At 42.7% G+C, this 26,523-nt stretch overlaps 2 protein-coding genes across 4 annotated transcripts in view; one reads left to right on the forward strand and one right to left on the reverse strand.

The window, feature by feature from the left end:
- The window catches only part of Mkx (mohawk homeobox), a 67,463-nt gene extending 44,377 nt beyond the window's left edge, over positions 1 to 23,086 (reverse strand). Inside the window, exons 1-5 of one of the 3 annotated variants that reach the window (XM_041641545.1) lie at positions 22,576 to 23,086; positions 20,362 to 20,630; positions 18,571 to 18,730; positions 11,623 to 11,776; positions 10,893 to 11,228 (exon numbers count right to left, since the gene is read on the reverse strand). In XM_041641545.1, coding sequence (XP_041497479.1) covers positions 10,893 to 11,228; positions 11,623 to 11,776; positions 18,571 to 18,730; positions 20,362 to 20,549 — 838 coding nt within the window. In that variant the 5' untranslated portion in view covers positions 20,550 to 20,630; positions 22,576 to 23,086. Of the gene's footprint in view, positions 1 to 10,892; positions 11,229 to 11,622; positions 11,777 to 18,570; positions 18,731 to 20,361; positions 20,631 to 21,477; positions 21,656 to 22,299; positions 22,502 to 22,575 lie in introns of those variants that run through there. The other 2 variants (XM_041641547.1, XM_041641546.1) reach the window with 2 other exon arrangements.
- On the forward strand, positions 1,656 to 2,561 carry LOC121440726 (60S ribosomal protein L6-like). Its single transcript, XM_041641549.1, has one exon. The coding sequence runs from the start codon at positions 1,656 to 1,658 to the stop codon at positions 2,535 to 2,537; it is 882 nt and encodes a 293-aa protein (XP_041497483.1). The 3' UTR covers positions 2,538 to 2,561.
- Positions 23,087 to 26,523: the final 3,437 nt, after the last annotated feature.

Here is a 26,523-nt window from a genome sequence, read left to right on the forward strand (position 1 = left end):
TCTAAAAAGCACTTTTTTGTTGTTCCTATGGTACACACAAAGCCATTTACTCATCATGAAGTAAGAAATGGGGTTTGAGGGTCCCTCAGGAAAGTCCATGACCACCTGCCCTTTAGTGCACCACACTAAAACAAAGCTGCCAATGGGGAGGGCCGGTTCAGTACAAAACTGCTATATAAACATGCTATCCTCCACCAACCTGGAAAACAAGAAAAAAGTTCTGAGAAACAAACAAACAAATAAAAACCCCAACTTCTTAGGATACACAAGTTTATTATCCTCCTTTGCTTCCTGAAAACTCACAGTTATCAACAATCTAATAAGTTATAGAAAACAAATACATGAGGCCTTAAAACTTCAAAGTACCAAAATATTCAGGGCTGGCAGAAAGTACATATTTACCCAGAATAAAACTTCTGTAAAAGCAACGCTACACAGAGAAATTTAGACAGAAAAATAGCTGTTGAATTCTAGAAACAAAGCAGAGAGGTAGAAGTGGGGGAACTAATCAAAGGATGGGAGGGAGGGGGAGAGAGACAGGGGGAGAGACAGACACAGATACAGAGACAGACAGACATGGGGGAACAGAGAAGGGTAGAGTACACACATCCATGTTCATTAAACAGAAAAAATGTCTTATTCTCAGAGGCAGTAAACATTTTTTTTACATCGTCTTCAGTCTTGGGCTTCACATTAGGAGGGGGTTTTGGCTTATATTTATTATGCATGGAGAAATGGGAAAAAAGACACTTTTACACCAGGGTTTGAATTTGGCTCAAATTTTAGTGACATTTAGAAACCCCAGGGAATGGAAACACTGACACAGTCTTAAACACAGTGATGCGAATGGACAAGCACATCCAGGGAACTGCCCAGGAGGTGACTGGCCACTGCAGTAAGTCTGAGCATCAGGAAACAAACACGGTGGATCTGCTGACATATGCCAGCAGAATAATCAGAACAGATTATAGAGAACACCTCCACAGGATCAGAGCTTCCTGCTCATAACCATGTCTTCAGTAGGAGAACACAGAAGAAGAGAGGGGAAATGTAATGTGTCGTCTGCCATTCTGAGATGTAAGTTGGAGGGAGGAGGGAGCAGACCTGAGTCTTTATTACCCTTAGGAGGCATGAACTCTAAGCTACATCCTCAACTCCAAACAGTCATTCTTAAAAAGGCAAAACTTTGTCCTTGTTCTTGCCAATCCCCAAAGAGCCAGAAGTGTCCTGATAGATGGTCTAAATCTCACCTTGTTTCGGAAGCCTCTCCTCCAAGACCGTGCTCTCAGTGACAACCCCACCTGCTTGATGTTTCCGTCACTGCTGGATTTTCTTCAGACTAGCTAATCTTCCCCACTTATTACCAATGAATTTCCTGGAAGTTCCTCTTTTACTTAAAATTGAATTTCTTTCATTTACAATCTCTTTTGACCTTGATTTCATTTAAGTTTTGCCTGGTTTCAAAAATTTACATTTTATTATCTGTAACTTATTCAGGATCTTTTTCTTTCTCTTGGCATGGTAATAAATAAAGACCAATGCACACTTGTGTACATTTGAATGTCTGTCAAGATCTTAAGAGCAGTTACACTAAAACATTAAAACACCAATCACTCACTTAAGAAATATTTATGTGCTCTTTCCCATCTTGCAAGATGGCGGGTGAAAAAGGCAAGAAACCTGATACAAAAGAGAAGAAACCTGCAGCCAAGAAGGCTGGCGGTGATGCCCCTGATGCTGATGCAGCCAAAAAGAGTGACCCTAAGGCTAAAAAGCTCAAGAAGGGGAAGCCCCATTGCAGCCTAAATCTAGTCCTTGTTAGAGGAATTGGCAGGTACTCCCGATCTGCTATGTATTCCAGAAAGGCCATGTACAAAAGGAAATACACAGCTGCAAAAACCAAGGTTGAAAAGAAGAAGAAAAAGGAAAAGGTCCTTGCCACTGTCACAAAACCAGTTGGTGGTGACAAGAATGGTGGTACCCGGGTGGTTAAGCTTCGAAAAATGCCCAGGTATTATCCTACCGAAGATGTACCTCGGAAGCTGCTGAGCCATGGCAAAAAGCCCTTCAGTCAGCATGTGAGACGCCTGCGTGCCAGCATCACTCCTGGGACTGTCCTCATCATCCTTACCGGGCGCCACAGGGGCAAGAGAGTGGTTTTCCTGAAGCAACTGGGCAGTGGTTTACTGCTTGTGACAGGACCTCTTGCCCTCAACAGAGTTCCTTTGAGAAGAACACATCAGAAGTTTGTCATCGCCACCTCTACAAAAGTTGATATCAGCACAGTTAAAATCCCCAAACACCTGACTGATGCTTACTTCAAGAAAAAGCAGCTGCGTAAGCCCAGGCATCAGGAGGGCGAGATCTTTGACACAGAGAAGGAGAAATCTGAGATTACAGAGCAGCGCAAGGCTGATCAGAAAGTGGTGGACTCAGAGATTCTGCCAAAGATCAAAGCTGTTCCTCAGCTGCAGGGCTACCTGCGCTCTCAGTTCTGTCTGACCAACGGGATGTATCCTCACAAACTGGTTTTCTAAATTGCTGACAACCTAATTAAACAACTTTATGTGTCAAAAAAAAAAGAAAGAAATATTTATGTAACAAATATATTACTATTTGAAGTACTAGGGAGTCTGTGAAAACTCAATCAATACATCACCAATTTAGGGCCACTGAGAACTTGTAATGCATTTAAGGCAATGGGAATCACTACCTAATGGACAGACAGAATGTGCCTGCATTTCAAAACACACTTTGTGGAAGCAAGATGGCTCAACTGTTAAAAGTGCTTGAGTTTCACTGTTAGCGACCTTAGTTCCACTTAAAGGTAGAAGGAATCAAACTTCACTAAATTACTCTCTCTCTGGTCACCATATATTTGCTTCCTACCATGTAAATGAGTGCACACACACATACACATGCATACACACACAGAGAAAGGATTTTGAAAAATAATCAATTTTGTTTTGCATTCAGACAAGTATAAAATTAGTATTGCTGTCTGTCTTAAGTATTGCGATGTAATAAAGGACAGATATTCTGGATCAAACCCAGCTCTGACAAAATCTATGCATTCTTAAGCTAAGAAGTCTCTTTGGGTTCCCTAGCAAGCCATGTGGTTACTGAGGCTGAGAGTCTCAAATCTTCATTTTGGCTCTCTTAGTACCAAAGAATGAGTCACTCAGGGAGTGAGTGACTGTCAGTCTCTGTCTTTCCCTCCCTCCTCCCTTCCTCTCTCCTCTGGCCTGCGCCTCTTAAAGTTCTTCACTGAAGGAGACACTTTGTGTAACTCCATTCATATTTTTCAAGTGAAATTGCCCACATAAGCTCACTGAACATTTACTGAGAACCTACAGATTGTCTAATGTTGTCATAATTTTACCCAGTCTCCAGAATGTCTATAAATCTCATGTGGAAATATTACTGCATTAAAATTACGACCAGGAAAGTTCTGAATCTCAAAATCCCTCAAGAAATCATCGATGAAGAGAAGTTAGGGTTGTGGCAAACCTGAGGGTTCTGAATAGAAAAGTCGGCATGAATTTTTAAAGCACTGGGAGTGGGGCTTAGGGGCAGGACCATTTGTCTTACTGTCAAAGACCTTTGTTTGATCCAAGCCTTAAATAATGACTTACTGAAGCTCTCCAAGAAGGCAGAAAACACAAAAAGAGTCCTTAAAACATCCTGAAAGCAGTGTTTAAAATTATGACATCAGAGGAGCATACACCCCTGTATTTTTACATTTATACTTAAATTTCTGCTGTTTTGGAATTTCCAAGATGGTGTTTGATTGGTAAAGTCCAAGGCCAAAACCACATGTGGGAAAAGAGAGAAAAAAGAACATCTTATCCCTCCAAGGGCCACTGTCAGCTAAGACAAAGACACTCAGACATGGCAGCTGGTCTTTGTCCTCCACGATCTTTTGTGCACGTCTTCAGCAACTCCACTGGCTCTCATTTGACTTCGATTCTGCAACAGTGACAGGCAGTCCAAATAGTTCCTGTATCTTAAGTGTTGGTCCCATGTACCAAAAATATGGTTCTTTTTGCTCACCATCAAAACTTTTCCTTTACTGGGGACATTCACCTCAGTCAAGCATGAAAATAGCTAAACATGATTAATTTACATCACACAGCAGTCCTAGAGGCCTGTCTATTTTGTCTAGGACACATGTGACTAATTAAGTCAGTTTAACAAGATGAACTTGAAACGCTCAGCCTCTTGGGAGGTTACACTGATGAATTACATACTGACGTTGGGTTCAGAGAAATCTCTAAATGACCCAGTTTCTTATAAAGAGGCTCGTTTGTGAGCTGTGAATATGTGCACAGACACATACATACAGACAGACACAGCCCTTGTTCTCCAGCCAAGTAGAAAGCAGAAGTCTTAAGTTTTATTTCCAGGCTTTCCTGATATCCTCTAATCACCACACTTAGAAACTTCTTCCTCTCACCAGAGAGAAGAAAATTCAATAGACTTGGTTTTGAAGCAAAAGATAGACTTAAATCCTCTAGGCAAGGCCCTAGTAAGGACTTGTTTTTATAAGGTGGAATAATTAGTTGGTTTTGTGGGAGAACAAAAGGAAGAGAGACGACAGAGGAATGAACGATGCCCTTTATCGTGATGTCTCAGACCCCTCAGCACCAGAGGCCTGGGTGTCAGTTTGTAACAGAGACTTACTCCAGCAAGCATCTGAAAATGCCCATTCATTAGCCTAACAGGAGGAAAATGGATTGCTGCTTTAACTCACAAGATGTCTTCCCATGGACACCCTAAGTGACTGCTTGCCTGCAATGTCACTTGACTGTACTAAACACAGTGAGAATTCTGTATTGGAAATGTTTCAGTGAATATTTGTTGAGGATTTATTATGGCTTTGGCATAATGCCCAAGGCTGCAAACTACAGAGAAATAGTGTTTGCGTAAAAACTAACAAAACACTTATGCATTGATGGCTTCTGTCTCCTCCCTCTGATGACTTAATAAGAAAGGACAGAGGCAGGTGTAGTGGTGCACACCTTTAATCTCAGCACTCAGAAGGCAGGCAGGCAGATCTGGTCTACACAGAGAACAAGGAAATGTTAGCATAGCCAACTGAACGAAGCACACTTGCAGTGTTCTTTTAAAATGGAGTTAATGCCTTTAATACGGCTCAGGCACCAAGGAAAGCCACCATGCTAACTCAAAGCATTCAGAGTGCCCTGTGCTTCTGTTGCCACACATGGTAACCTGGCTACGACAGTGCTATCTCTCAGTGCCTTTGAAGACACCCATTTATTGTTTGGCCTGAAACTTAGCACAGTGCTTTTAGGCTGTTGGTCTCTCTCTCTTAATTTTCCAAGCTTGGACATTAAGAGGAAAAAATCAGACTGTTCTTTTTAAGTGTACACACATGCACGAGAAAGTTTCCATGTGTAGGTTGCTTTCTCACCGGCTGGATAACTGCACCATGGGCTTTATTTCTACAGGGAGCCAGCGGATGAGTCGTGCCCAGTATGCACCAAATGCTCGCAGAATGCTCAAGAAAAATAAGCAGCTAATAAACGATCTAAGTCTGAAAAGCACCAAGTACAGGCGCAGCCCCCTTCTGAGCGAGCGTTTCATCCCCTCTGAAAAGAGCGCATGTTCTCAAGAGTCAGCACGATGGGGATTTTACAGGAGATGACCTTGTTTTCACTGGGTAGCATAAATGTGTTTATAAGAAACACCTTTTTCTAAATAAACAGTTGCTACCTAATGCACCTCATTAATTATAATTTTTCTTCCAAGAAACCTTTGCTATACCTGTGTATACAAATTTTATTCCATGCTTCTGTAGTTCGAATAGCTTGAACTGGAAAAATCTCTCAACATGTTCTTTTTAAAGAGACATATCTATTATCTTAATCTTGTCTGGGATTAGGATTACATTTACATTTTTAAAAATGAAGAACTTCTTATGATTTTAAATGTTCCAGAAAATATATAAAACTGAAGATTTATTTATTCAAAGTTTGAAAAAACAAAAACAGCCCAATGGATCCATCAATTCATAATTTTGGGGCACTGGATTTACTGAAAACCTGAATTTCTCCTGAGTTATTGGCTACTTATAAAACTTTCTTACTTGTGAATTTATCTTTTATTTTCAAGGCTAATATTAATCTATTGCATATACACAGTTGCAGGTGTGTAGGTATGCTTGCATATGCACATGTTGACCTAGTATGTACTGCATCTGTGTGCATATATTTGCCCGAGGTTGACATCTGGAGTCACTTGCCTCTTGTCCACTGAGGATGGGCCTCTCCACTGAACCAGAGCCTCCTGGTCAAGTTGGTCTCACTAGTTGGCTTTCTCTGGAGAGTCTCTCTTTCAAGTGCTGGGATTACAGACTTTCATGAGGGGCTGGTGATCTCAACTCTGGTCCTGAGGCCTGCTGCTTGTGTGACAGATGCTTTAGCCACAGAGCCACCCACCCTGTCCCTTCATGATAATTTAAAAAAGTCTTCTTGATCACTATACACTTGTTTATAAACCTTCTTTGTCATCCCCAATATTAATTTGTGACTATATTTGTTTATTTATTATTGCTTTCAAACTTTTGGTTATTTATTTTCTGACTTTCATTATATCCCCATTTTACTTTTTTCTTTTAAACACCTGAATTTGGAATTTCTTTATTTTTCTTTCTCTGAAAACATTTCTAAAACTCTAAATTAACTCCAATCTCCACTCAGTCACTATCACTCAGATAATAATATAGATTTTCTTTGTTTTCATTATTGGCTAAATGGCTTTTTATTTTTAACTTTACCCAGACCTTTCTTCTGAGGCTGTCTTTATATTTGTGTGTGTTTGGAATTACTTTATGGTGTGAGAGCTAGAGATGAAAACTGAAAAATGTCAACTCAGTTCTTTAAGGATGTCCTGACACTTTTGGAATGATAACACTGTTCACATCTGTAGATAATCGAGGAGATTTTGGACTAACCCATCTGAAGGCTGCACTTGGTGTTCTAATGTGGATTCCTTCCTAATGCTCCAGTGTTGCCATATCAGGCTCCTCATGTAGAAGTTATGCAGAAATGTGTGGTCGCCAAAGCAGGGCCAAGTGTATCATCACTACTCAGTGAATGAATGGGGTGTGGGCTAACTACTCGGTAAGAATTAAACAAATACCATTACTTCAAAGAGAGGTACTCAATAGTCAGAGAAGAGCCTGCTATATATAAGCCATATCCTTATCTTGGGAGCTGATGGGTAAGTAGCACCCTCAGACCCTTATCTTCTCCTTGTGCCATCATATGCTTGCTGACCCTCTAAGAAGACTGCTTAGGTCATTCACTTCAGCTACAGGTTTCACCATGGACTCTTTCTAACTTGGTCCCTGTCATATGACATACCTTGAAAAATGAGTTTCATCCCAGGATAGCCAAAACAATCCTGTACAATAAAGGAACTTCTAGAGGCACCACAATCCCTGACTTCAAACTCTACTACAGAGCTACAGTACTAAGAACAGCCTGGTATTGGCATAAGAACAGACAAGAGGACTAATGGAACCAAATCGAAAACCTAGATCAATCCACATACCTATGGACACCTGATTTTTGATAAAGAAGCAAAAAATATCAATGGAAAAAGAAAGAATATTTAACAAATGGTGCTGGCATAACTGGATATCAACATGTAGATGAATGAAAATAGATCCATATCTATTGCCATGCACAAAACTTGAGTCTAAATGGATCAAAGACCTCAACATAAAACAAACCACACTGAACCTCATAGAAGAGAAAGTGGGAAGTACACTTGAACACATTGGCACAGGAGACCACTTCCTAAATATAACCCCAGTAGCACAGACACTGAGAACAACAATTAATAAATGGGACCTCCCGAAACTGAGACGCTCTGTAAAGCAAAGGACACAGTTAACAAGAAAAACGACATCCTACAAACTGGGAAAAGATCTTCACCAACCCCATATTGAACAGAGGTCTGATCTCCAAAATATACAAAGAACTCAAGAAATTGGTCATCAAAAGAACAAATATTCCAATAAAAAAAATGGAATACAGACCTAAACAGAGAACTCTCAACAGAGGAATCTCAAATGTCTCAAAGACACTTAAGGAAATGCTCAACATCCTAGTCATCAGAGAAATGAAAATCAAAACAACTCTGAGAGTCCATCTTATACCTCTAAGAATGGCCAAGATCAAAAACACTGATGATATGATGGAGAGGATGTGTGGCAAAGGGAACACTCCTCATTGCTGGTGGGGGTGCAAACTGGTACAGCCCCTTTGGAAATCAGTATGGTGAATTCTCAGAAAATTAGGAAACAATCTACCTCAAGACCCAGCAATACCACTTTTGGGTATATACCCAAAGTATACTCAACCATACTACAAGGACATGTGCTCAGCTATGTTCATAGCAGCATTGTTTGTCATAGCCAGAAGCTGGAAACAACCTAAATGCCCCTTGACCAAAGAATGGATAAGGAAAATGTGGTATATTTACACAATAAAGTACTACACAGCATAAAAAGAATGACTTCTTGAAATTTGCAGGCATATGGATGAATCTAGAAAACATTATATTGAGTGAGGTAACCCAGATCCAGAAAGACAAATATCATATGTACTGACTCATAAATGTCTTCCAGTGACAGGAAATTATCTATCTCATTCTTCTTTAAGAATATAATTTAGATATCACTTCTGCTATGATGTTGGACACATGGTACTTAATAAATTCTGGGGGAATAACATCATTGTCAATGGTAGTAACATAACCATAGAACATGATTGTTAGTGGTAAGATAACTACAGGCAATGACTAATGGTGGTAGGTTAGCTACAGGTAAGGACTGATGGTGGTAGATTAACTTCAGGCAATGACTGATGGTGGTAGATTAACTACAGGTAATGACTGGTGGTGGTAGGTTAGTTACAGGCAATGACTTGTGGTGGTAGGTTAGTTACAGGCAATGACTGGTGGTGGTAGATTAGCTACAGGTAATGACTTGTGGTGGTAGGTTAGTTACAGGCAATGACTGGTGGTGGTAGGTTAGCTACAGGTAATGACTGGTGGTGGTGGGTTAACTACAGGTAATGACTGGTGGTGGTAGGTTAACTGGAGATAATGACTGGTGGTGGTAGGTTAGTTACAGGCAATGACTGGTGGTGGTAGGTTAGCTACAGGTAATGACTGGTGGTGGTGGGTTAACTACAGGTAATGACTGGTGGTGGTAGGTTAACTATAGGTAATGACTGGTGGTGGTAGGTTAACTGGAGATAATGACTGGTGGTGGTAGGTTAGCTACAGGCAATGACTGGTGGTGGTAGGTTAGCTACAGGCAATGACTGGTGGTGGTAGGTTAGCTACAGGTAATGACTGGTGGTGGTAGGTTAACTGGAGATAATGACTGGTGGTGGTGGGTTAACTACAGGTAATGACTGGTGGTGGTAGGTTAACTGGAGATAATGACTGGTGGTGGTAGGTTAGCTACAGGCAATGACTGGTGGTGGTAGGTTAGCTACAGGCAATGACTGGTGGTGGTAGGTTAGCTACAGGCAATGACTGGTGGTGGTAGGTTAACTATGGGCACTGATTGGCAGTAGGATAAATACAGACAGTAGTATAGCTACAGACATTGGTTAATGTTGGGTAACTATGGGCAATGATTGGTGGTAGTAGATACAAGAGGGGCCCCTCCTGAAACTTCTTGTGCAGGTTCAGCTGTGCTATGCTGTTCAGTCAATGCTTAACTATTGTGTGTTCTTGACTGGTTTTCTCATGGTGGTGTAACTGGCTAGGCTGAGTGCTTTACTCTCTCCAGATCTAACATTAGACTCATTCGTTGGTGTTTTTAGGAGCCAGGCTGCATCAGTACTAGATGTAAATCTCACCTATCCCTTGTTCCAAAGTAACTCTGCTTAAAGACTCCTTAAAAGCAAGTCCTGCTGAGCTAAAATCAAGATAGAAATTTTTACCAACCTGCTACTCCACTGAATGCTTTGGACATGTGGAAATCAGCTTAATATTTCTGGAATGAATATAAAATCTTCAAAACTACTTATCAGCCCAACTTGTACTTTCTAGGTATAAAAGTGAAGTTTCCAAAGTAAGTAGATCTAGGTTTGTGTTTCTCCTTCTAAAAATACTGGCAGGTGTGTTAATTTGTATTAATTTTCTATCACTTCTAGAATTCAAAGCATGTAAAAGAAAAGATGGAACATTTGCATGGCTTGCCACAGTCCAGCACAATCCTTTTATGATTACTTATAAAGGAAGCATAGGCATCTCTTAAATATTGTTATTGTCAGGCAAGCAAAATAACTCAGAGGGAAAGCAAACTTGTTGCATGGGCATGAGGACCTGAGTTCAGATCCCCAGCACCCACATAAAAAAGCTAAGCATGATGGGGTTACATGTGCCTGTAACCCCAGTGCTGGTGTGTCAGAGACAGGAGGATTTCTGGATCCAATGAGAGACCAAATCTCAAAGAATAAAGCTGAGAACAATAGAGGAAGGTATCTGGCACACATGGGCCCATACACAGATGCACACACAAAATATTGATTTCTTAATCAATACTGTTATCACATCATCATGATTAAAATTATCTGTAAGAATGAATATTTTTAGCCTTACTATTAAAGAGCAAAGTATCTCAGGCTCTCTGAGACCATGATCGACTAATAAATTTAGCCATTGCCAGTTTTAAAAAATCAAAAGCTTTACACCAGAATTAATTATGGCAACCCATAATTATCTTATGCTAATTATGCAAATCAAGTATCTTCTGGCTTTCTTATATCTGTTATAATAAATCCCTTTGCCACAGATTTCTGTCTTACACAGGTTACCATAATTACAACAAAGCCTGGACTTACCTGTGCGATAGACAAAGTTGCCTTCAGTTTCTGATGACGACGGAGACACCAACTCTTCCTCAAATTCATTGGAGCTAAAAGATCCCGAATGGTTTCTTTGCCTTGTTTTTCCCATCATGGCAGTGCTTGTGGCCATGACATGTCTCAAAGAGTCGTTAAGGTAACGGTTCAACAAGCTGCTCTTGTACTTGGGAGGCGACACGTAGTCCTCGGCTGCCCTTGATTCCGGCCTCACTCCGGCTTTTATCACTGAGTTCTCCCCTTTAATGACAGTGTGATGGGCAGGGGTGCTGTAGCCCACTTCGTTCGTGTGATTTCTTGGGGGATTTTCTCCATCTAAAGGGAAAAACATCACCAACTAGTGTTTGCACATACGTTCCCTAGCTGCGCAACTATCACAGTCATTAAATATGCAAAATTGAAGAATATATGCCATATGCGGAAGTATTTTTAATATACAAGATTAATTTTTAGGTAAAAAGAAACAGGAGCCTATGTAATTTCCCATAGGTTATTTAATTTTAAGGAAAATTCTTTCTCCACACATGACAAATCCACAAACAGAGGGAATGGCTATAATTCCTGTTGCTTTATATACCGTAAGGATGAAGCTGCCTCATTAAAAAATAAATTTGTGGCATTACAATATTTGTGGTCATCCATTAAGACAGCACCTAGGTGGACTTATATAATGGCAAAGCAAAGACAGGAACATAGAATCTGAACGAACCTTCAGAGCAGGAGTCGTCGCTACTCACGCTGAGCCGCTCAGCGTTGCCTTGCACGTACTTGTTGTATAGCTTTATTCTTAAGGCCCAGCTCAAATCTGGCTGACGAACAGTGTTCTTCAGCCGACGTCTAGCATTAGCAAACCAATTGGACACCTAAAACAGCATCAGTTTTTCAATTAACAAAGCATTAAAACATGGCGATTATGCAATTACTTTCTTTTAAAGGATCCAAGACCAGTGTTGCTGCTATACACCTGTGATCTTAGCTACTTGGGAGGCTGAGGCAGGAGAATCACTTAGGCCAGGATTTGGGGTCAGCTTTGGGAAAAGTGGGAGGCACCATCTCAAGGGGAAAAGGGAGGGGGAAAGGGAGGGAGGAGAAATGATACAAGAATCCACAAATACAATGAGTGGAAATTTAATGGTGACGTTGAGTCAACCAACTTGTGTTGCACTGAAATTTTAAAAAATAAGAAATCTTTCTGAAGATGTGCCGGTGTCCTGTTGGGGGAATGTCTAAGCTAAGGTACTAGAGAAGCACACAGATGAAGGTTCAACAGGAAAACAAAAGGTGAGCATAAGACTTAAAGAACAGGTTTAGAGGTTCACCTTCAGGCGAAGTTGTGAGTAGGCGAACTGAAGAGAGTCCAGGGCCAAGCTCTGGAAGCCAATTAAGGAAACTAGACACTTAACATAGAAGGTAGAAAAGGATCAAAGGTGGAGCCATCAGAGGAGTGGGGAAGGGGGGCCAGAACACCTGCTAGAAACTAAAAATCTGCTGTTGAAACATCAGTGAAGACAAAGAAATGATCTTCAGTCTTCCTTCAAGCCATTGGGTTCCTAGAGGATAAAAAGTGCTATCAGGATATGGACAGCATATAGCTCTTTAAAAAAATTAAAAGGACAAAATTTGCTTTTAAAAATATGAACTATAGGGGCTGGAGAGATGGCTCAGTGGTTAAGAGCATTGCCTGCTCTTCCAAAGGTCCTGAGTTCAATTCCCAGCAACCACATGATGGCTCACAACCATCTGTAATGAGGTCTGGTGCCCTCTTCTGGCCTGCAGACATACACAAGACAGAATATTGTATATATAATAAATAAATAAATAAATAAATATTTAAAAAAAATATGAACTATACAAATATAATTTTTCTGTGAATTTGTTCCAGAACACAAATATATATAGTAATATTATATTATTACTATAATAGTTTGTGTGTTAATGTTTTCAGTAGAAAATTCTTTTTTTTGTTTCTTAGTCATACTATAAATTTATTTAGGGCATTTATAGTAGAGTATAAGTATTATAAATACAAGTAAGTATTTTTTTAAATTGATCAATATCTAATTATTACTTAAACTATAGTGATTACTATTTAAAAAAGAAAAATTACGGTTTTTTCCTTGTCTAGCATGTATTTTTTAAATATAAAGTCAACATTGACTGCATTCACATTGTCCCCTTCTACCTTGAAAAGCTGTTCTTTCACAGTGTGTACCAGATCCCTTCAAAAGTCTTAGTCATCAACTTCTATACCGGCCAAGCTGAACCATTATGACTATGGTTCAGTGATTCAAATTCTCAGTCTCTCCATCCTCCACACGTAGGCAACGTCCAGCAAATATACAGGGAGTAGCTATTGCATACTAGCTGTGGTGTAAAGTGCAGGTCTTGTAAAGAATATTAACACGCATACATGCACACACGCGTGTGCGCAACACACACATGCACACACACACACACAAATCTACAAATGTCACACCTGAACCCCTATAACAACAGTGATAATCTGAGACCAAGGTCAGTCATTCACTGTGGAAGCAAAGAGCTGCTGGTCACTACCTTTCCCTCCCTCCCCTCTGGTTCTCTCACTCACTGCCCAAATTTTCATGAAATCCTCATGATTATTAGTTGGGAACTTTAAAAACATTCTTTCAAACTTCCCTAGTTTCCATTCTGTTTTTTTAAATGGATCTTAAAAATGAACATTAAATTCAAATGCGATGTAATGTTTTAACTTAATCAATTTACTTCTTCATGTCGTCACTAATGTCCTAATCACTAATGTGACTGTGGTATAAAGTGGCCTGGTTTTCTGTTCTGAATTATCTAAAACCATGGCATGTCATGTACATTTAGTTCATTCACTCCAACTTTTCCTGACCTTCACATACTTCATCCAGGGCTGGGATGTGACGTAGTGGGAGAGCATTTGCCTAGCACATGTACAGCTCTGGGTTTGCTCCTTGGTGTGAAACAGACAGACAGAAAGACAGACAGCCCTTCACCTGTTGTAAAATGGATCAGATGTTTCCTAACATCTTCATCTTCTCTAAGAGAAGAGCTGTGAAGCAGCCGTCTATCCACCAGCCTCTCTGCAGCTCACTGTCCGACCTGCTTCCTAGTCCCAGCACTGTTTGTTGGAATCAGTGGTGTGTGAGTAGGCCTGTCTTTACACCTCTCACACACAGGACTCAGCCTGCAACTTCTCCTGTGTTTATAGCACATTCATAGGACTCAGCTAGATCTTAACCAGTGTTCACTAACATGTGTTATACACATATGATACGGTATAAAACCCAATCCTGATGTGTTATACACATATGATACAGTATCAAACCCAATCCTCATGACACTTTATATAGTAAAAGTGAAATGGCCTTCTAGTTAAAAGATAAACAAACATAATACACTAATTATGTTTAATATAATAACTAAAATCATAGTGTACTATAATTCTAATGCATAAAAATGGAAGAATATTAAGTGTTAAAGGGAATTAATTGGCTTTTCACAATAAGAGATCATCTACTTTTTAATGTGTTAAATATTCCTAGTTCTCAACCTATTATAATGGCATCACATGATTTTTCAGAAAGGTCAGTGATCTTTAACATAGGCTTTTTCTAAACTTGTTTCATAAGTTTGACCAACACCAAATCTGCTAGCATACATATGCTGTCTGTATTTTATCACCAGAAATGTATAGTACAGCTTAACAGCTAAGTGCAGCCTGGGGTGTTTAATATTGACTTCTGTGAAGAACTAATGGTTGGTAAATTTGAATATTTTGCATTTTTCCTCATTGACTAAATGTAAATTTCTGTGTCACTGACAGTAAAAATATAGACTCCCATTTTCGACATTTTACACTTACTTTGGATTCCTTCATGTGGTTGTGCATATTCTCTTACCAAAGGTAGATTCTGGAACAGCATTTTAATGTCAGAAGTGCTTTTAAAACTGCATATTTTATAGCAAAGGCTTAAAGAGCCAAGTGTCTAGAAGCTGGAAGAGAAAGTATTTTCCACACATCCTTACTAAAGGTGCTTAGGTGTGTTGTGTGAACAGAGAAACTGCAGTGTGAACCCAAAGGAATGAGCTGGAGTCTCTCCAGTTTTGAACATATTAAACTAACAAACCTAGTCTGAATTATTACGTAAATACTGGGGATCTTCTCTCTGTACCAATAGCACTTGGAATGACATATAAGGCCTTGTCTAAGATTTTGTTGAATATGTAACAAGTATTTTCTCAGAATAAGTACTCAACTACCAGCAAAAACAACTAGACCAATGGTGTAAACAAATTTTTTGTAATGCTATGATTTTATCAAATGTCCATGAATACATCACAGGAATGCGAGTTATATACTGGCAAAACAGTCTCAACACACAAGCATTGTTCTTTGGAAGCTCCATATCTTGTGATGATACAAACTTTCCATCTCATACTATTTGTTATTGCTCCACAAAAGCACAGGCTATTCCTATTTTAAGAATACATAGAATATTTTTATAATACAAACCAAATCAAGCATAAGATTTTGTTTGGTTGACACCAAACCATGTCATAAAGAAATACTCTCCTTTTAATGCTCTCATAAAAATGATATGTACAAAGAAAAGTTAAGCACAGTGATAGCAAATTAGGACCAAAATGTTAAGGTGAATGAATAACAAACAATATGCGAGAGTCACATGATCATTAGTTAATTCATTTTCTCAGGGATGAAAAACTGTAGGTACTCCTGTAGTGTCCTCCAGGATTCTATGTATCAGAAAAGGTACTAAAACATATTTCCATCTTTTTACTTCTGTGCTTCAAGGGAGATTGCTGACCAGGTTTCACACCTTCCCTCGGCAGTTCAAGAGGAGCAAAGGAAAGGAGAATTACAGTACAGGAACAGTTTGACGCACACTCAGAGGAAAATGTTAAATGTAAAATAAATGCTCAAACATAAGATATTCTGTTGAAGAATAAAATAGTTATGGTCACAGCTGTTGTAACAAGCCATGAGGAAGAAGCAAGTGCAGGCCCTGTACTCAACAAGAATCATGAGTTCGGACAGAAGCAAGGGCAGCTTTCACATCTGCCTGCAGGCGTGCATGTGCGATATATTTGTAGACATTTTGAAAACAAAATGAGTCATACTTGTTCTTGTTCTGAAGATTTCACTCTGTAGGATGAAGTTAATAAGCTGTGTGTTCTCTGCTATGTTCTGAAACTAAAACAAGAGTTCCAGCTTTCCTGCAATTGTCAGAAAGACATTCTGGAAAGCTATGTGATTCAAATGCCATTTCCCAGAAGAACGCTAATCGATCTACAAGCACGTAGGGATAGTGTGCTGCCCGGAGAGAGCCATGCTACGGTGTGAACCCCATGAGTAAGACGTGAGCACTCTTCTGAAGAAACCTCACTCCACAGGATTAAGTGACTCACAGGGAGAGACTGACTCAGGACACGAGCTCGATGCTTTTCCTCCAAAAGTGTAAAGTATTTGCATAATTTATACAGTTTCCATGAAGCTGGATTATACTTTGGATGTTTAATTCATGCTTGACTCATATAAATTCCTATATAAGTGGATGTGTGGGTATACATCACATATTACATATATCTTTTGCATATGCCATTGTCCATGGTGGAAAATAACTGAACCTAAGGTGGATTATAAATAAGATCCTAAGTGGAAATTTTATACATTTCAAGTTTCCACTTATCATTTTAAAGTTTAAGAAATTTATCTTACTGAAAATAATAAAAAATCATTGTTATACGTGTATCATTTAATTGCAAACAATCTTTTCCTCACTTAAGAATTACATATTTTATGTTCTGAACTGTATAAAAGAATAAATAATTTTGAATGAAAAATTCACATAAATTTGAAAAATGTAGTCATGTTACCAAGATATAAGTGTGAAAGCAGTATTGAAGCTATGATTACAAGTAGCAAGTAACTATATAACTAAATTAAGAGTATAACTTTGCATTTCAGTTCATTCAAGCTAACAATTAAAATATAAATTTTCTCTCATAGCTACAAATTCTACTTTTTAATGACTAAACACTATTTTTAAAAACATGTCAAATAAATGTGTTTTACATATGAACAGCAGTGAAGCCACGTGATTATCCAGAATAATGTAATTGATTGTAGAACTTTCTGCTAGAATTCATGCTTCTCTGTAAGTGGGAGTATGTAAGTGGCCTGTTCAAGTTAATATTGAAGCATATACATTTGTTTTCATAAGTCAAGTTTTTCTTATTGTAATAACTATTTAGAAAACTGCTTTTGCAAGGTTCACAGTTTTGTGTTAAACAGATCTCAAGCCAAGACTGAGGAATTAGTTTCTGCCTCCAGTGCTGTGGCAAATCACCATTATTACAATTTCCTGTTGATAGGAAAGAAAGCAGATGTTTCTCTCTAAAACTGTTTTCTGAAAATAAGCAGAAAAATACATGTTGGAATTTTGTGGAGACTTGTTACAAGCCAGCGCAAATGCTTTGTCAAACTTTCCAGTAATTCTTAAATGAAACTGGAAATACTCTGGAAAGAGATTTTTATGTTATCGAGTGCAGCTTTATTTTGGATCTCACAGTGTCCTCATATGTTTGATGAGATGTCCAAACTTTCTCACTTGTGCTACTATAATATATGGAGCTTGCCCGCTCACCCTGCGGCCTCCTCTTTCTAAATCTGTTGTTTACACCGAAGTTCACATCACTATGTAAAGAAAATTGCACTGTAACGGGAACGCATTCCCTCCGGGATTTGTCCCTCTATCCTTTACCCATAGCTGCCCTGCACCTTGGTAAAAAAGGTGTAATGGCTCTGTACGGATGGTTTGGGGGAAGATTGTGCTCAGAAAAGCTAATTAAACACAAACAGTGTTTGTCTACTAGGGAAAAAACACGCTGGCATGATTTCTCTACAATTGACAAAGTGAACCGGCCACTCACAATCTGAAATCTTCTCTCCTCAGCCCAGGAGAAAACAGTGTGTGCCATGATGAGGCTGCCTTCTTCCCAGCTTTCTTGCTTTCTGGCTTACCTCTGAATAATGGCTGTTCTTACTTAATCTGAATCTGTAGTGTGCTTTAACTTGGGTTCCAATATGCACCCTCAGGCCCCAGGTTCTCAAAGCTGGACAAGCATCTTCAGCACCACCTAGGAACTTGTTAGACATGCATGTTATGGCCCCGACCCGGAACTACCCAATCAGGAACGATGAGCAAAGCAGGATGCAACAATCTGTGCTCTAAGCAGACTCCCTAGTAACTGACAAACACTAGAGACTGAAAACCACAGTGGGTTGCACCACCCTTATCCATCGCGGCTATGATTCCAGACCCATACCCCTCACCTTCTTACATTCCAGCAGGCCTTCTGTTCCCGTCACCCCAACAACGCATCACACAAACTCCTTCTGGACCCAATCATTCGCACCAAGGTGATTGTTAGAGGTGAAATCTCTTTTCTACGATAGGACCTGGCACCTATGCCTAGCCCTCATCCTCCTTCGCAACAGAAACCAGGGTATCTGGACCCGCCTGGTCACCACCCTTCCTAGAGAGAGACGCAACCACAGTAGCACTGCGTTTCTGCTCCTCAACTGCTGGCGAGGAGGAAAGACCCCGGTTTGAGGGGTCTGGATTACCTGCACTAGTGTCATCTGCGAACCGAGGGCCAACAATATCTTCTCGGTCTTCGTGGGGTAAGGGTTGTCACGGTGCTTATAAAGCCACTGCTTAAGAGGCCGCGCCATGTCTTGAAGGGCCTGTCGCTTGTGCCTCACCTTCCCTCCATTCTGTCGGACCCTGGCACATGAGGAGAGGAGAGGGACGTGTTAGTGGCACCTTTTTGGTGGCCCAAAGGACTACATGATAGGTCGTATTTCTATGATGTCAGCACCAAGCCTAGGCTTAACTGAACCCCACCCCCAGCAATCCTGGCTCTCTATCCTTATGCATCTCAACTCTAAGAGCCCCCACAGTTGAGGCAAAGCAAGAAAAGGAAACCCACTACTTTTCACTTCTCGGTGAGAGCAGTGGCTCCTGTGCATCTCTCTAAATAGCCTGTTTGACCATGGGGTCCTGTGCCAGTGCAAGGCCTTGCGTTTATTTTGAAAAGGGGAGCTTTCTTGATCCCAGCAAGGCAGGATTGCAGGGGGTAGGGGCGAATGCCACGTGGAAAACTATTCTCTAGACTGCGGATCTGGATCCAGAGCTAACTGATCCTTCCTTTGCCTGCTTCTATAGACCATTATGAGGCTCTGGCCTCAGCGGGAGGGTCGGCCCTCTAAGTCATCTTGCTAAGGTCCTGGGACTGCTGGTTCGCCAAAGGTCAGGGAACACGTACTCCAACGGCGGAAACAACTGCCTAGACTCCCTATTTCATTTGATCCTTTGGAAATGCGGGAAGCTGGGGAAACAGCAGACCCTACAAAGCAGTCTAGAGCCTCTTTCCCTCGTAGGAAGAGTGGAACGTGTGAAACGTCGTCCCAATAGGTGAAGGTTTGTAAAAGACGCTAGAAAAGCAGACTTGCAAGAGGAGCAAATAAAGCAACCATCACTCTAGAGTTGGTATGGGGTGATGCGCTCCCGAGAGGCTCCGGGAGGTGTCGCCGCACAACTGCGAGAGCTCCCAACACAGTCCCCGCTCCAGCGCCTGCGCCCCTGCCTCCCGGACCTCAGCTTCTAACTCTTTGAAATGCAATTCCATCCTAGCTGACTGGTTTTAACAGTTTGAGACAACCTAATCTCTATTACTAAGCATCAGTGCGGCAAAACAAGCAGCTGGTGTTGTGGTTTAGGAGGAGGCCGGCCGCTTTAGGAACTGCCAAGACCTGGCCAGGCACACACTACCCTACTGCCACTCTGCAGATGGCTCACCCCAAAGCTCCCGGGCGACGACAACCCTCTTAACCCTAGAAACCGAAAGCCGGCAGGTCTGCAGCCTCCTCCTCCGGGCTCGCCGCGGACTCCGCCGAGCTATGAGCACCAGGGACGCCCGTATGGGAACAGACCTAGTCCCAGGCCAAGGGAACCTTGAGGCCAAGGTGACATCCTCCCGTGACGGAGACCTTACCTGGGACCAACTGTCTGTTTGACTCGATGACTTTACTCAGTCACAGAGTACAGCACTCAATCTACTCCCTCGATACGCAGAGAAAGCAAGAAACTACGCCAGGTCCCAGATTGTCAGGGACCTCTAGGTGTGGGAGGACTGGGCACCAACTCAATTTCCACCAAGTCTCTTTTGAACTGTTCTACGGAATTAGTCCCTCCCGTTATGGGAAGGTAAATCCTTAAGAATCGGGTGTTTGAGTCCAGGAGGGAAGCTGCAGAGCCCCTATTCCCAAATTTTGGTTTGCGCTTCACACACCCTCCCCGCAACTCGCCGCTCCTACCCTCCGGACTCCCGGGTCCGCACAGGCCGATGAGCATACCCAGTCCTCCGGTGTCTCAGGCCGAGGTTGTCCTTGTGGGGCGGGCCATCTGGAATGCCCACCTCCGGGCGTGTGTGTGGATTGTCCAAGATGCCACCGTATGGCCTGCTGCCACGTTCCCGCTCTGGGGTACCTCGGTCCTCAAAAAGCACCGCTCCCCCGAGCTTGTTGAAGACAATGGTGTTCATGGTGCGGGCTGGCAGGGATCCGCGGCCTTGCCGCAGCACGTTGGAGCCGGGCTCCAGGAACTCCGCAGCAGGGCTCCGGTTCTAGAAGATCAAGGCGCATCACGTTACTCCCGACTGTGCTCAGGTTCCCACAGCTCAGGAGCCCTAAACCTGACGGGGACTCCAGGGCTGCTGAGCTGAGGGCCAGGGCTGGATTGCTGCTAGTAGACTAGTGAACGGCCTTCTTCAGCACCAGGCTACCTACACAGCACTCCTGGGACAGGTCCCTGCCCTTATCCTCTGGGCAGTCAAACTCCCACACCTCTAGGAACTTCAAACAGAAATAATTTACCTACCGAGGTAAAGAACGCAATTTCCAAACGAACTTTTCGGTCTCTAATAGACACACAATTAGGACAGTGAAACAGAATTAGAATAAAAAGAAAAAGGAGGAAGACTGGAGGAAGAGGAGAAGGAGGAGAAAGGGACATTCGTTAAGCACCACACAGAGAATAAAGCCTCTTCTAGGGTAAGCAGAAGGAGTTGGAGGGATGAGACGATTTTGGGTAACACGAATAATTTCGTCAACAAGGGCGGGTCAGTGGTCCCAGGTCTTGGTGTCAAGGGATGGATGTCCATGTTTTCTAGATCTTGGACCATATAGAGGAGTCCCCTGCTTCTTTCGGTTAAAGTTTCCCGCTGAAATAAGGATAGCGGAGAAAGTTAGTAGAGCCCCACACAGAAAACTGAATGGTCTCAGGTCAAATGTATAACAAATTCCCGAATTTTTCTGGGGCGCTCAAAGCGAAGGCGCCAGGACCTGGGTTTCTGAAGATTACAGTCCTTAGGAATTTGAGCCCATTTCAGAAGTCTGAAGCCTCATAGCAGGCAGTGACCCTCGCACCTTTCAGATTGTGGCCACCGGCCTTGCGGACAGCTCGCAGCTCACCTCTGGAGTTGGAGCGTTTTGGAGACCTCAGTCCGCCAGGTGCGGGCATCTGGAGCAAGGCCGCACCACCGCAGAAAAACTGTAATATCGCCGCGAGATCTGGACCATGCCCAGCGGTCAGATCTCCCCCTGGGCAGCTCCTGGTATCTCGGTCTACTCCGAGCCGTTCACATAGAGCTGCCAGCACCTCCTCAACACACACATCCTGCTTCTCGAGTGCGCAGCGCCTACACTCGCCTACGCCCCCTGCCCCGCCCTCTAGTCACTGCAGTGGCGGCCACACGCAATACTTAGGAAAAGCCACAGCGACTAAGCGACGGCCACTGTCAGTGTTGGTATGGAAAGTGAAGTCAGATCTCTCGTGGCCACAGCGTTGCGCCCTAGGGCTGAATCCTCAGCAGATAGGTACCGGTCGGGGTGCGCATACAGCCTTGGCGATAAGAGTCAAAGCAAGTTTGTGAGCCAGGCGCCCCTGTTTAGACGATTGCCGATCACGCCTCTTTGCTGGTGCAGGCGTCCTTCCCCGACACTCCACCTCTTTCCACACAGCCCAGTACTAGACACAACAGCGCCTTTTCTCTAGCAAAGTCATGGTGAGGTTAGCTATCTAGGACCTTTCCCACAGACTGCAAACACCGCCATGGTCCAGGTCTGCAACTGCGGGCGCGGTGGCAGGAGGTTGGCACACGTCCTAGATATCCGAACCATTACAATGGGTCAGTGTGGGGCGTGGGGGCAGTTACGACCTATAATTCCTAATTCTTCCTTGGTCCCGTGAAAGGTCCCTTACAACCCATTTCTGCTCTTGTGCTCTGCACTTACCCAGATTTTCTCCTAGCTGTGCTGGGGAGCGCGCTCCCTGCGGAACTGGCCCGTGGATAATTAGAAAGCAAAGCAAAGGCAGCCAGGTGGGCTGCCAACTGGTTCCCAGATCCTCCCTCCAGCCTTGACCAACACCCAGGAGCGCCCCCCACTCGACCTCAGACAGAGGTGGGGGAGGGGAGGGCAAACCCCGGCGTGCTGATTGCTGGGGAGCAGCTGCGACTCAGCCTGGGCGAGCCTGGGGCTGGGAGCAGGGGAGGGGACCCAGGGCCGTACCTGTGGCCGCCGAGCCCTCAGCCAGCGGCTGGCTGATCCTCTTCAGAGCTAGGCACACTCCCATCCCCGACGCATGTTCTCGGCGAAGGCTTCGACGAGCTCAACGCCGCCACCGCCGTCGTCTCGGCTTTATTTACCCAAACGGACGCTCGCCACGCTCGCGGCCCGGGACCCGGAATACCGAGGCCTTCTCATGTTTCCTGACTGCCTGGTTCTACCCGCGAACATCTTGTGGGCGCAATATCCATGTTCCGGGGCAGCAGGAGAGGAAGCGATCGCGCCCGCCTGGCCGCAGGAGCCGCAGTTAACCCCTCGCGGAGAAGCTGCGGCTGGCCGCTCCCCGAGCCCCAGGCAACAGCATTCTCCCAGCGGGGCGCCGCTCCGCTTGCTCTAGCCTCGCAGAGCCAGGAAAGCAGGCTTTCTCCTTCCTGCTCAGGGGAGTAATCCAAGAAGCTGCCCGAAGCCTGGGGCTCCAGAGGTCGCGATGGTGCAAATCCTGTGTCTTAGCTGCTCCCTGTGCTGGAAATGTCACCACGCGTGGCTGGACGCGAAAAGGTCGCGGAGATGCACCAGGTGTTTCCCTTCTGATTAGCTGGAGGTTAGAGTTTCTGGCACCCAGCAATCTCTCTTGGTGTCATTGGGCTGTCCAGCGAAGTCCAGGCTATGGAGGTGAAGGCCAGGAAAGCGCGTGCTTCTCAGGACAAGCTCTAAAGAGGTAGGGATGTGGAAAGGTAGAGGGGGGGCGAGACGAGCTCAGGTATCCCTGCTGCTGTAGTCCAGGTGTGCAGGAGATCAAGCTTGGGACGTTGGATCTTCAGGTTGGAACCTGAAGGCATCTGGAGTAAGGAGAAAGAGCAACTACCACAAGCTCTATGCGGTGTTCTGTAATCACTGCCACAGAAATTGTGCAGTTTAGAGAGTCCGCGAAGTGGAGCATCAAGTCGCCTGCGAGGATGGCTAGGCTCTGCTGCTCTTGCTGCCGTCATTTCTTTTAAGAGCTAAAGCAGACTTTTGAAAGCCTAACAGAATTAGCATCATTTGAACCTTTCTGCCTTAACATGGCCATGCAGAGCTGAGCCACACCTAAGAGTCCACATTTTTTTTTGTGCTCTAGAAGCGGCTAAAGTATATAATAAAGCGGTTATTTCCAAGACTAACAGCACTCTCTATTCTTCAATCTCCTCAAACCCAGCAAGGCACAATCTAAATCAGAAAGGAGGGTGGCTTTTCATTTTTGTGCGCCAGGCAGATGCGCACTATGGTTTGATCGCATTTTGTGCTGTTCCCGGATTTCTGTTATACAACGTTCCTTGGTCGCATTCGCTGTCTTTCGCTCTGAGCTTGTGCAGTAAGTTAAGGACAGGCTCTCCGGTTCACAGCGGCCACCGCAGCGGCTTAAACAGCAGGGACACATCTTAACAATTTCAACCACCCCTTTTCTGCCGGCAAGTTCAAAGCAGAGGCAGGCACAGCTGACAATCCATAGGAAGAAAGGGCCCATTCTCTTCCGTGGTCCCTGTGCGGAGATGGTCTGCAGGCACTGGTATGAACTCAGTTCCAACCTTCCCTTCTGACTTCCATCCTCGTCAATTGCCTTTCCCTGGGGCGATGGCTAATGTGATCATAATTTCATAATATCCTACTGGTTTACGGAGCTGTGTGCTACAGTAATGCTACTGTAGTGCAGAACAAGGCAATTTTGTTGGTTTTTCTTAGTATTTCAATGTATTTACATGCATTAAAAAATCCAGGTACTTCACGATACGTTGGCTGGTTAGTCCTCCCCATTAGATATACAGACTTCTTCTCTTCTTCTTCTTCTTCTTCTTCTTCTTCTTCTTCTTCTTCCTCCTCCTCCTCCTCCTCCTCTTCCTCCTTCATCTTTTTTTAAAAGCAACTTTTATTTGTCACAGACACACACACCTTCCTCTCAGGTGAGGTCACTGAAAATTAATATCACATCTCCATTCGATCGGGGCTTAATGATTAGGGTCTATTTTTCAATGGAGGGGCAGTAGAGGGCTCTTGTTAAAAATGAAAGTGTCTTCCGAATAGTTCCAGGCTGCAGCCTGTGTGCGAGTGGGAAGCGTATTCCTTTACAACAGCCCAGACACTTTTATCATATCATATGAAATTTTACCTTTTCCTAAATTGATTTTTACTCAGACTCTCACATTGTTTCACCATTCCTGTCTGTGAAGTGCTTGCTGTATTGCCAACCCCAGAGGTGAAAGTTGCCTTTTTAGGCAGCTGTTGCAAGAGTGAAGGACATGTGGAAGGTGCCCTATGCTCTAGGGAAGGAGGAAACCGAGCCCCAGCTCAGAAGGCAGAAAACCAGAGGCCTAAACTTAATTCTGGTTAATTCGATGTTGGTTTAGCCTGAATTTACTAAAGTGTAAAACAATAATGATAAGTTTATTATAAATTTTCCTTACACTATTTCTATTGTGTTTTTTTTAATGTGGAAGTAACATTGCCATTTCTGAAATTAAAAAGATGTTAAAGGACATTGGGCAATTTTTTAACTGTTTTATTTAACTTAGGATATAATTACAGATATATGTTATTTTCACCTTACTGTGTGTGTGTGTGTGTGTGTGTGTGTGTGTGTATGTGTGTGGAGGTGTTGCTTTTGGTGTTTTGAGATTTATACCAAGGTACCTTTCAGAATTATCGTTGGTCAAAGTGCTTGGGGAGAAAAAAGTGTTTTTAAACTCACTTTCCCACTTTAAAACCTACTGACAGAGAATGAACAAATGCTATAAAAGACTCCATTTCTACTCAAATGTTTTAAGATAGCAAGGGCATGAACAGTGACCAGGCTCACTTCACAGTTGGCCAAGCTGACTGGAGAATCCAGAAGTTGGTGCTCTGGGAGAGTAGTCCAATGGGAAAGGTGGGCATAGGAGTAGGCTCCGAAAGGTGTCCCTCGATGCCTTTGGCTCATTTCCAATTGAACTGCATAAATAGCAACGGCTGGAAGAGTGGGGCCTTTTCCGTAAGTTATTCTTAAGAATAGCAGACAGCCCAAGTTGGCCTTGCATTCTTCAAAGGAACCCCCAAACTGTGAGTACTGCCCTATACACACATTCTTCATGCCTTCACATACAGGATTAGAAACACATTAGTTTTCCTTTCAGTCTGTAAATAAACTAGACCAAACTGTATACAAGAACATGCACTCTCACACCCATGCTGAACAAAATTGCTTGCTATTAAACTGAAATACTTACATTTTCACTAACTGATGTCATAGAGAACTTTTGTACACACTATATATAACTGCAGATCCTTTCAAATGGTCGCACAATGCTCCACAATTTATCCAGTCCTTCCCACACAAACATTTCCGCTCCAGTTCTCATTTTTATAAAATTTCTATGCATTCTTGTATATGATTCTTCCTATTCATGCTTAAGCATCTTTTCTATAAATAGCTTACATGGTAGTAGAATTGAAGTAGACAGTTTTTCAGTTATAAATTAATCAACATTTCCATATTTATTTTTCGTTTTAAGTCTTTTTCCCACCTCACCTCACCCCAACCCCCCGAGGACCCCTTTCCTCGTATAATATGCAGTATCTGTAATCCAATGTTTATAGTATGCCTGGACAGATAGTGAAAAGTTTCTCATTGTTTGAGAACCTTTTCTTTATTATTATTGTTAATAGAAGTATTTTGACTTTTTGTGGTCCAGGCTGGCTTTGAACTCATGAGACTTCTTGCTCAGACCCCTTATTTCTAAAATTACTGATATGCAGCACCGTGACTTGAGAAGCTCTTTGATTTTTTAAATCAAGTTACATTTGCTTATTCTTTTAGATGGCTTACTGATTTAGAGAGCTTGTGTGTATGTATTGTGTATGTATGTGTATGTATGTGTGTGTATGTATATGTGTGTATGTATATGTGTGTATGTGTATATGTATGTGTGTATGTATGTTGTG

The sequence above is a fragment of the Microtus oregoni genome, unplaced genomic scaffold (genome assembly GCF_018167655.1).
Source record: "Microtus oregoni isolate MIOR12 unplaced genomic scaffold, Mior012 000070F_ref0000104, whole genome shotgun sequence".
NCBI lineage: Eukaryota > Metazoa > Chordata > Mammalia > Rodentia > Cricetidae > Microtus > Microtus oregoni.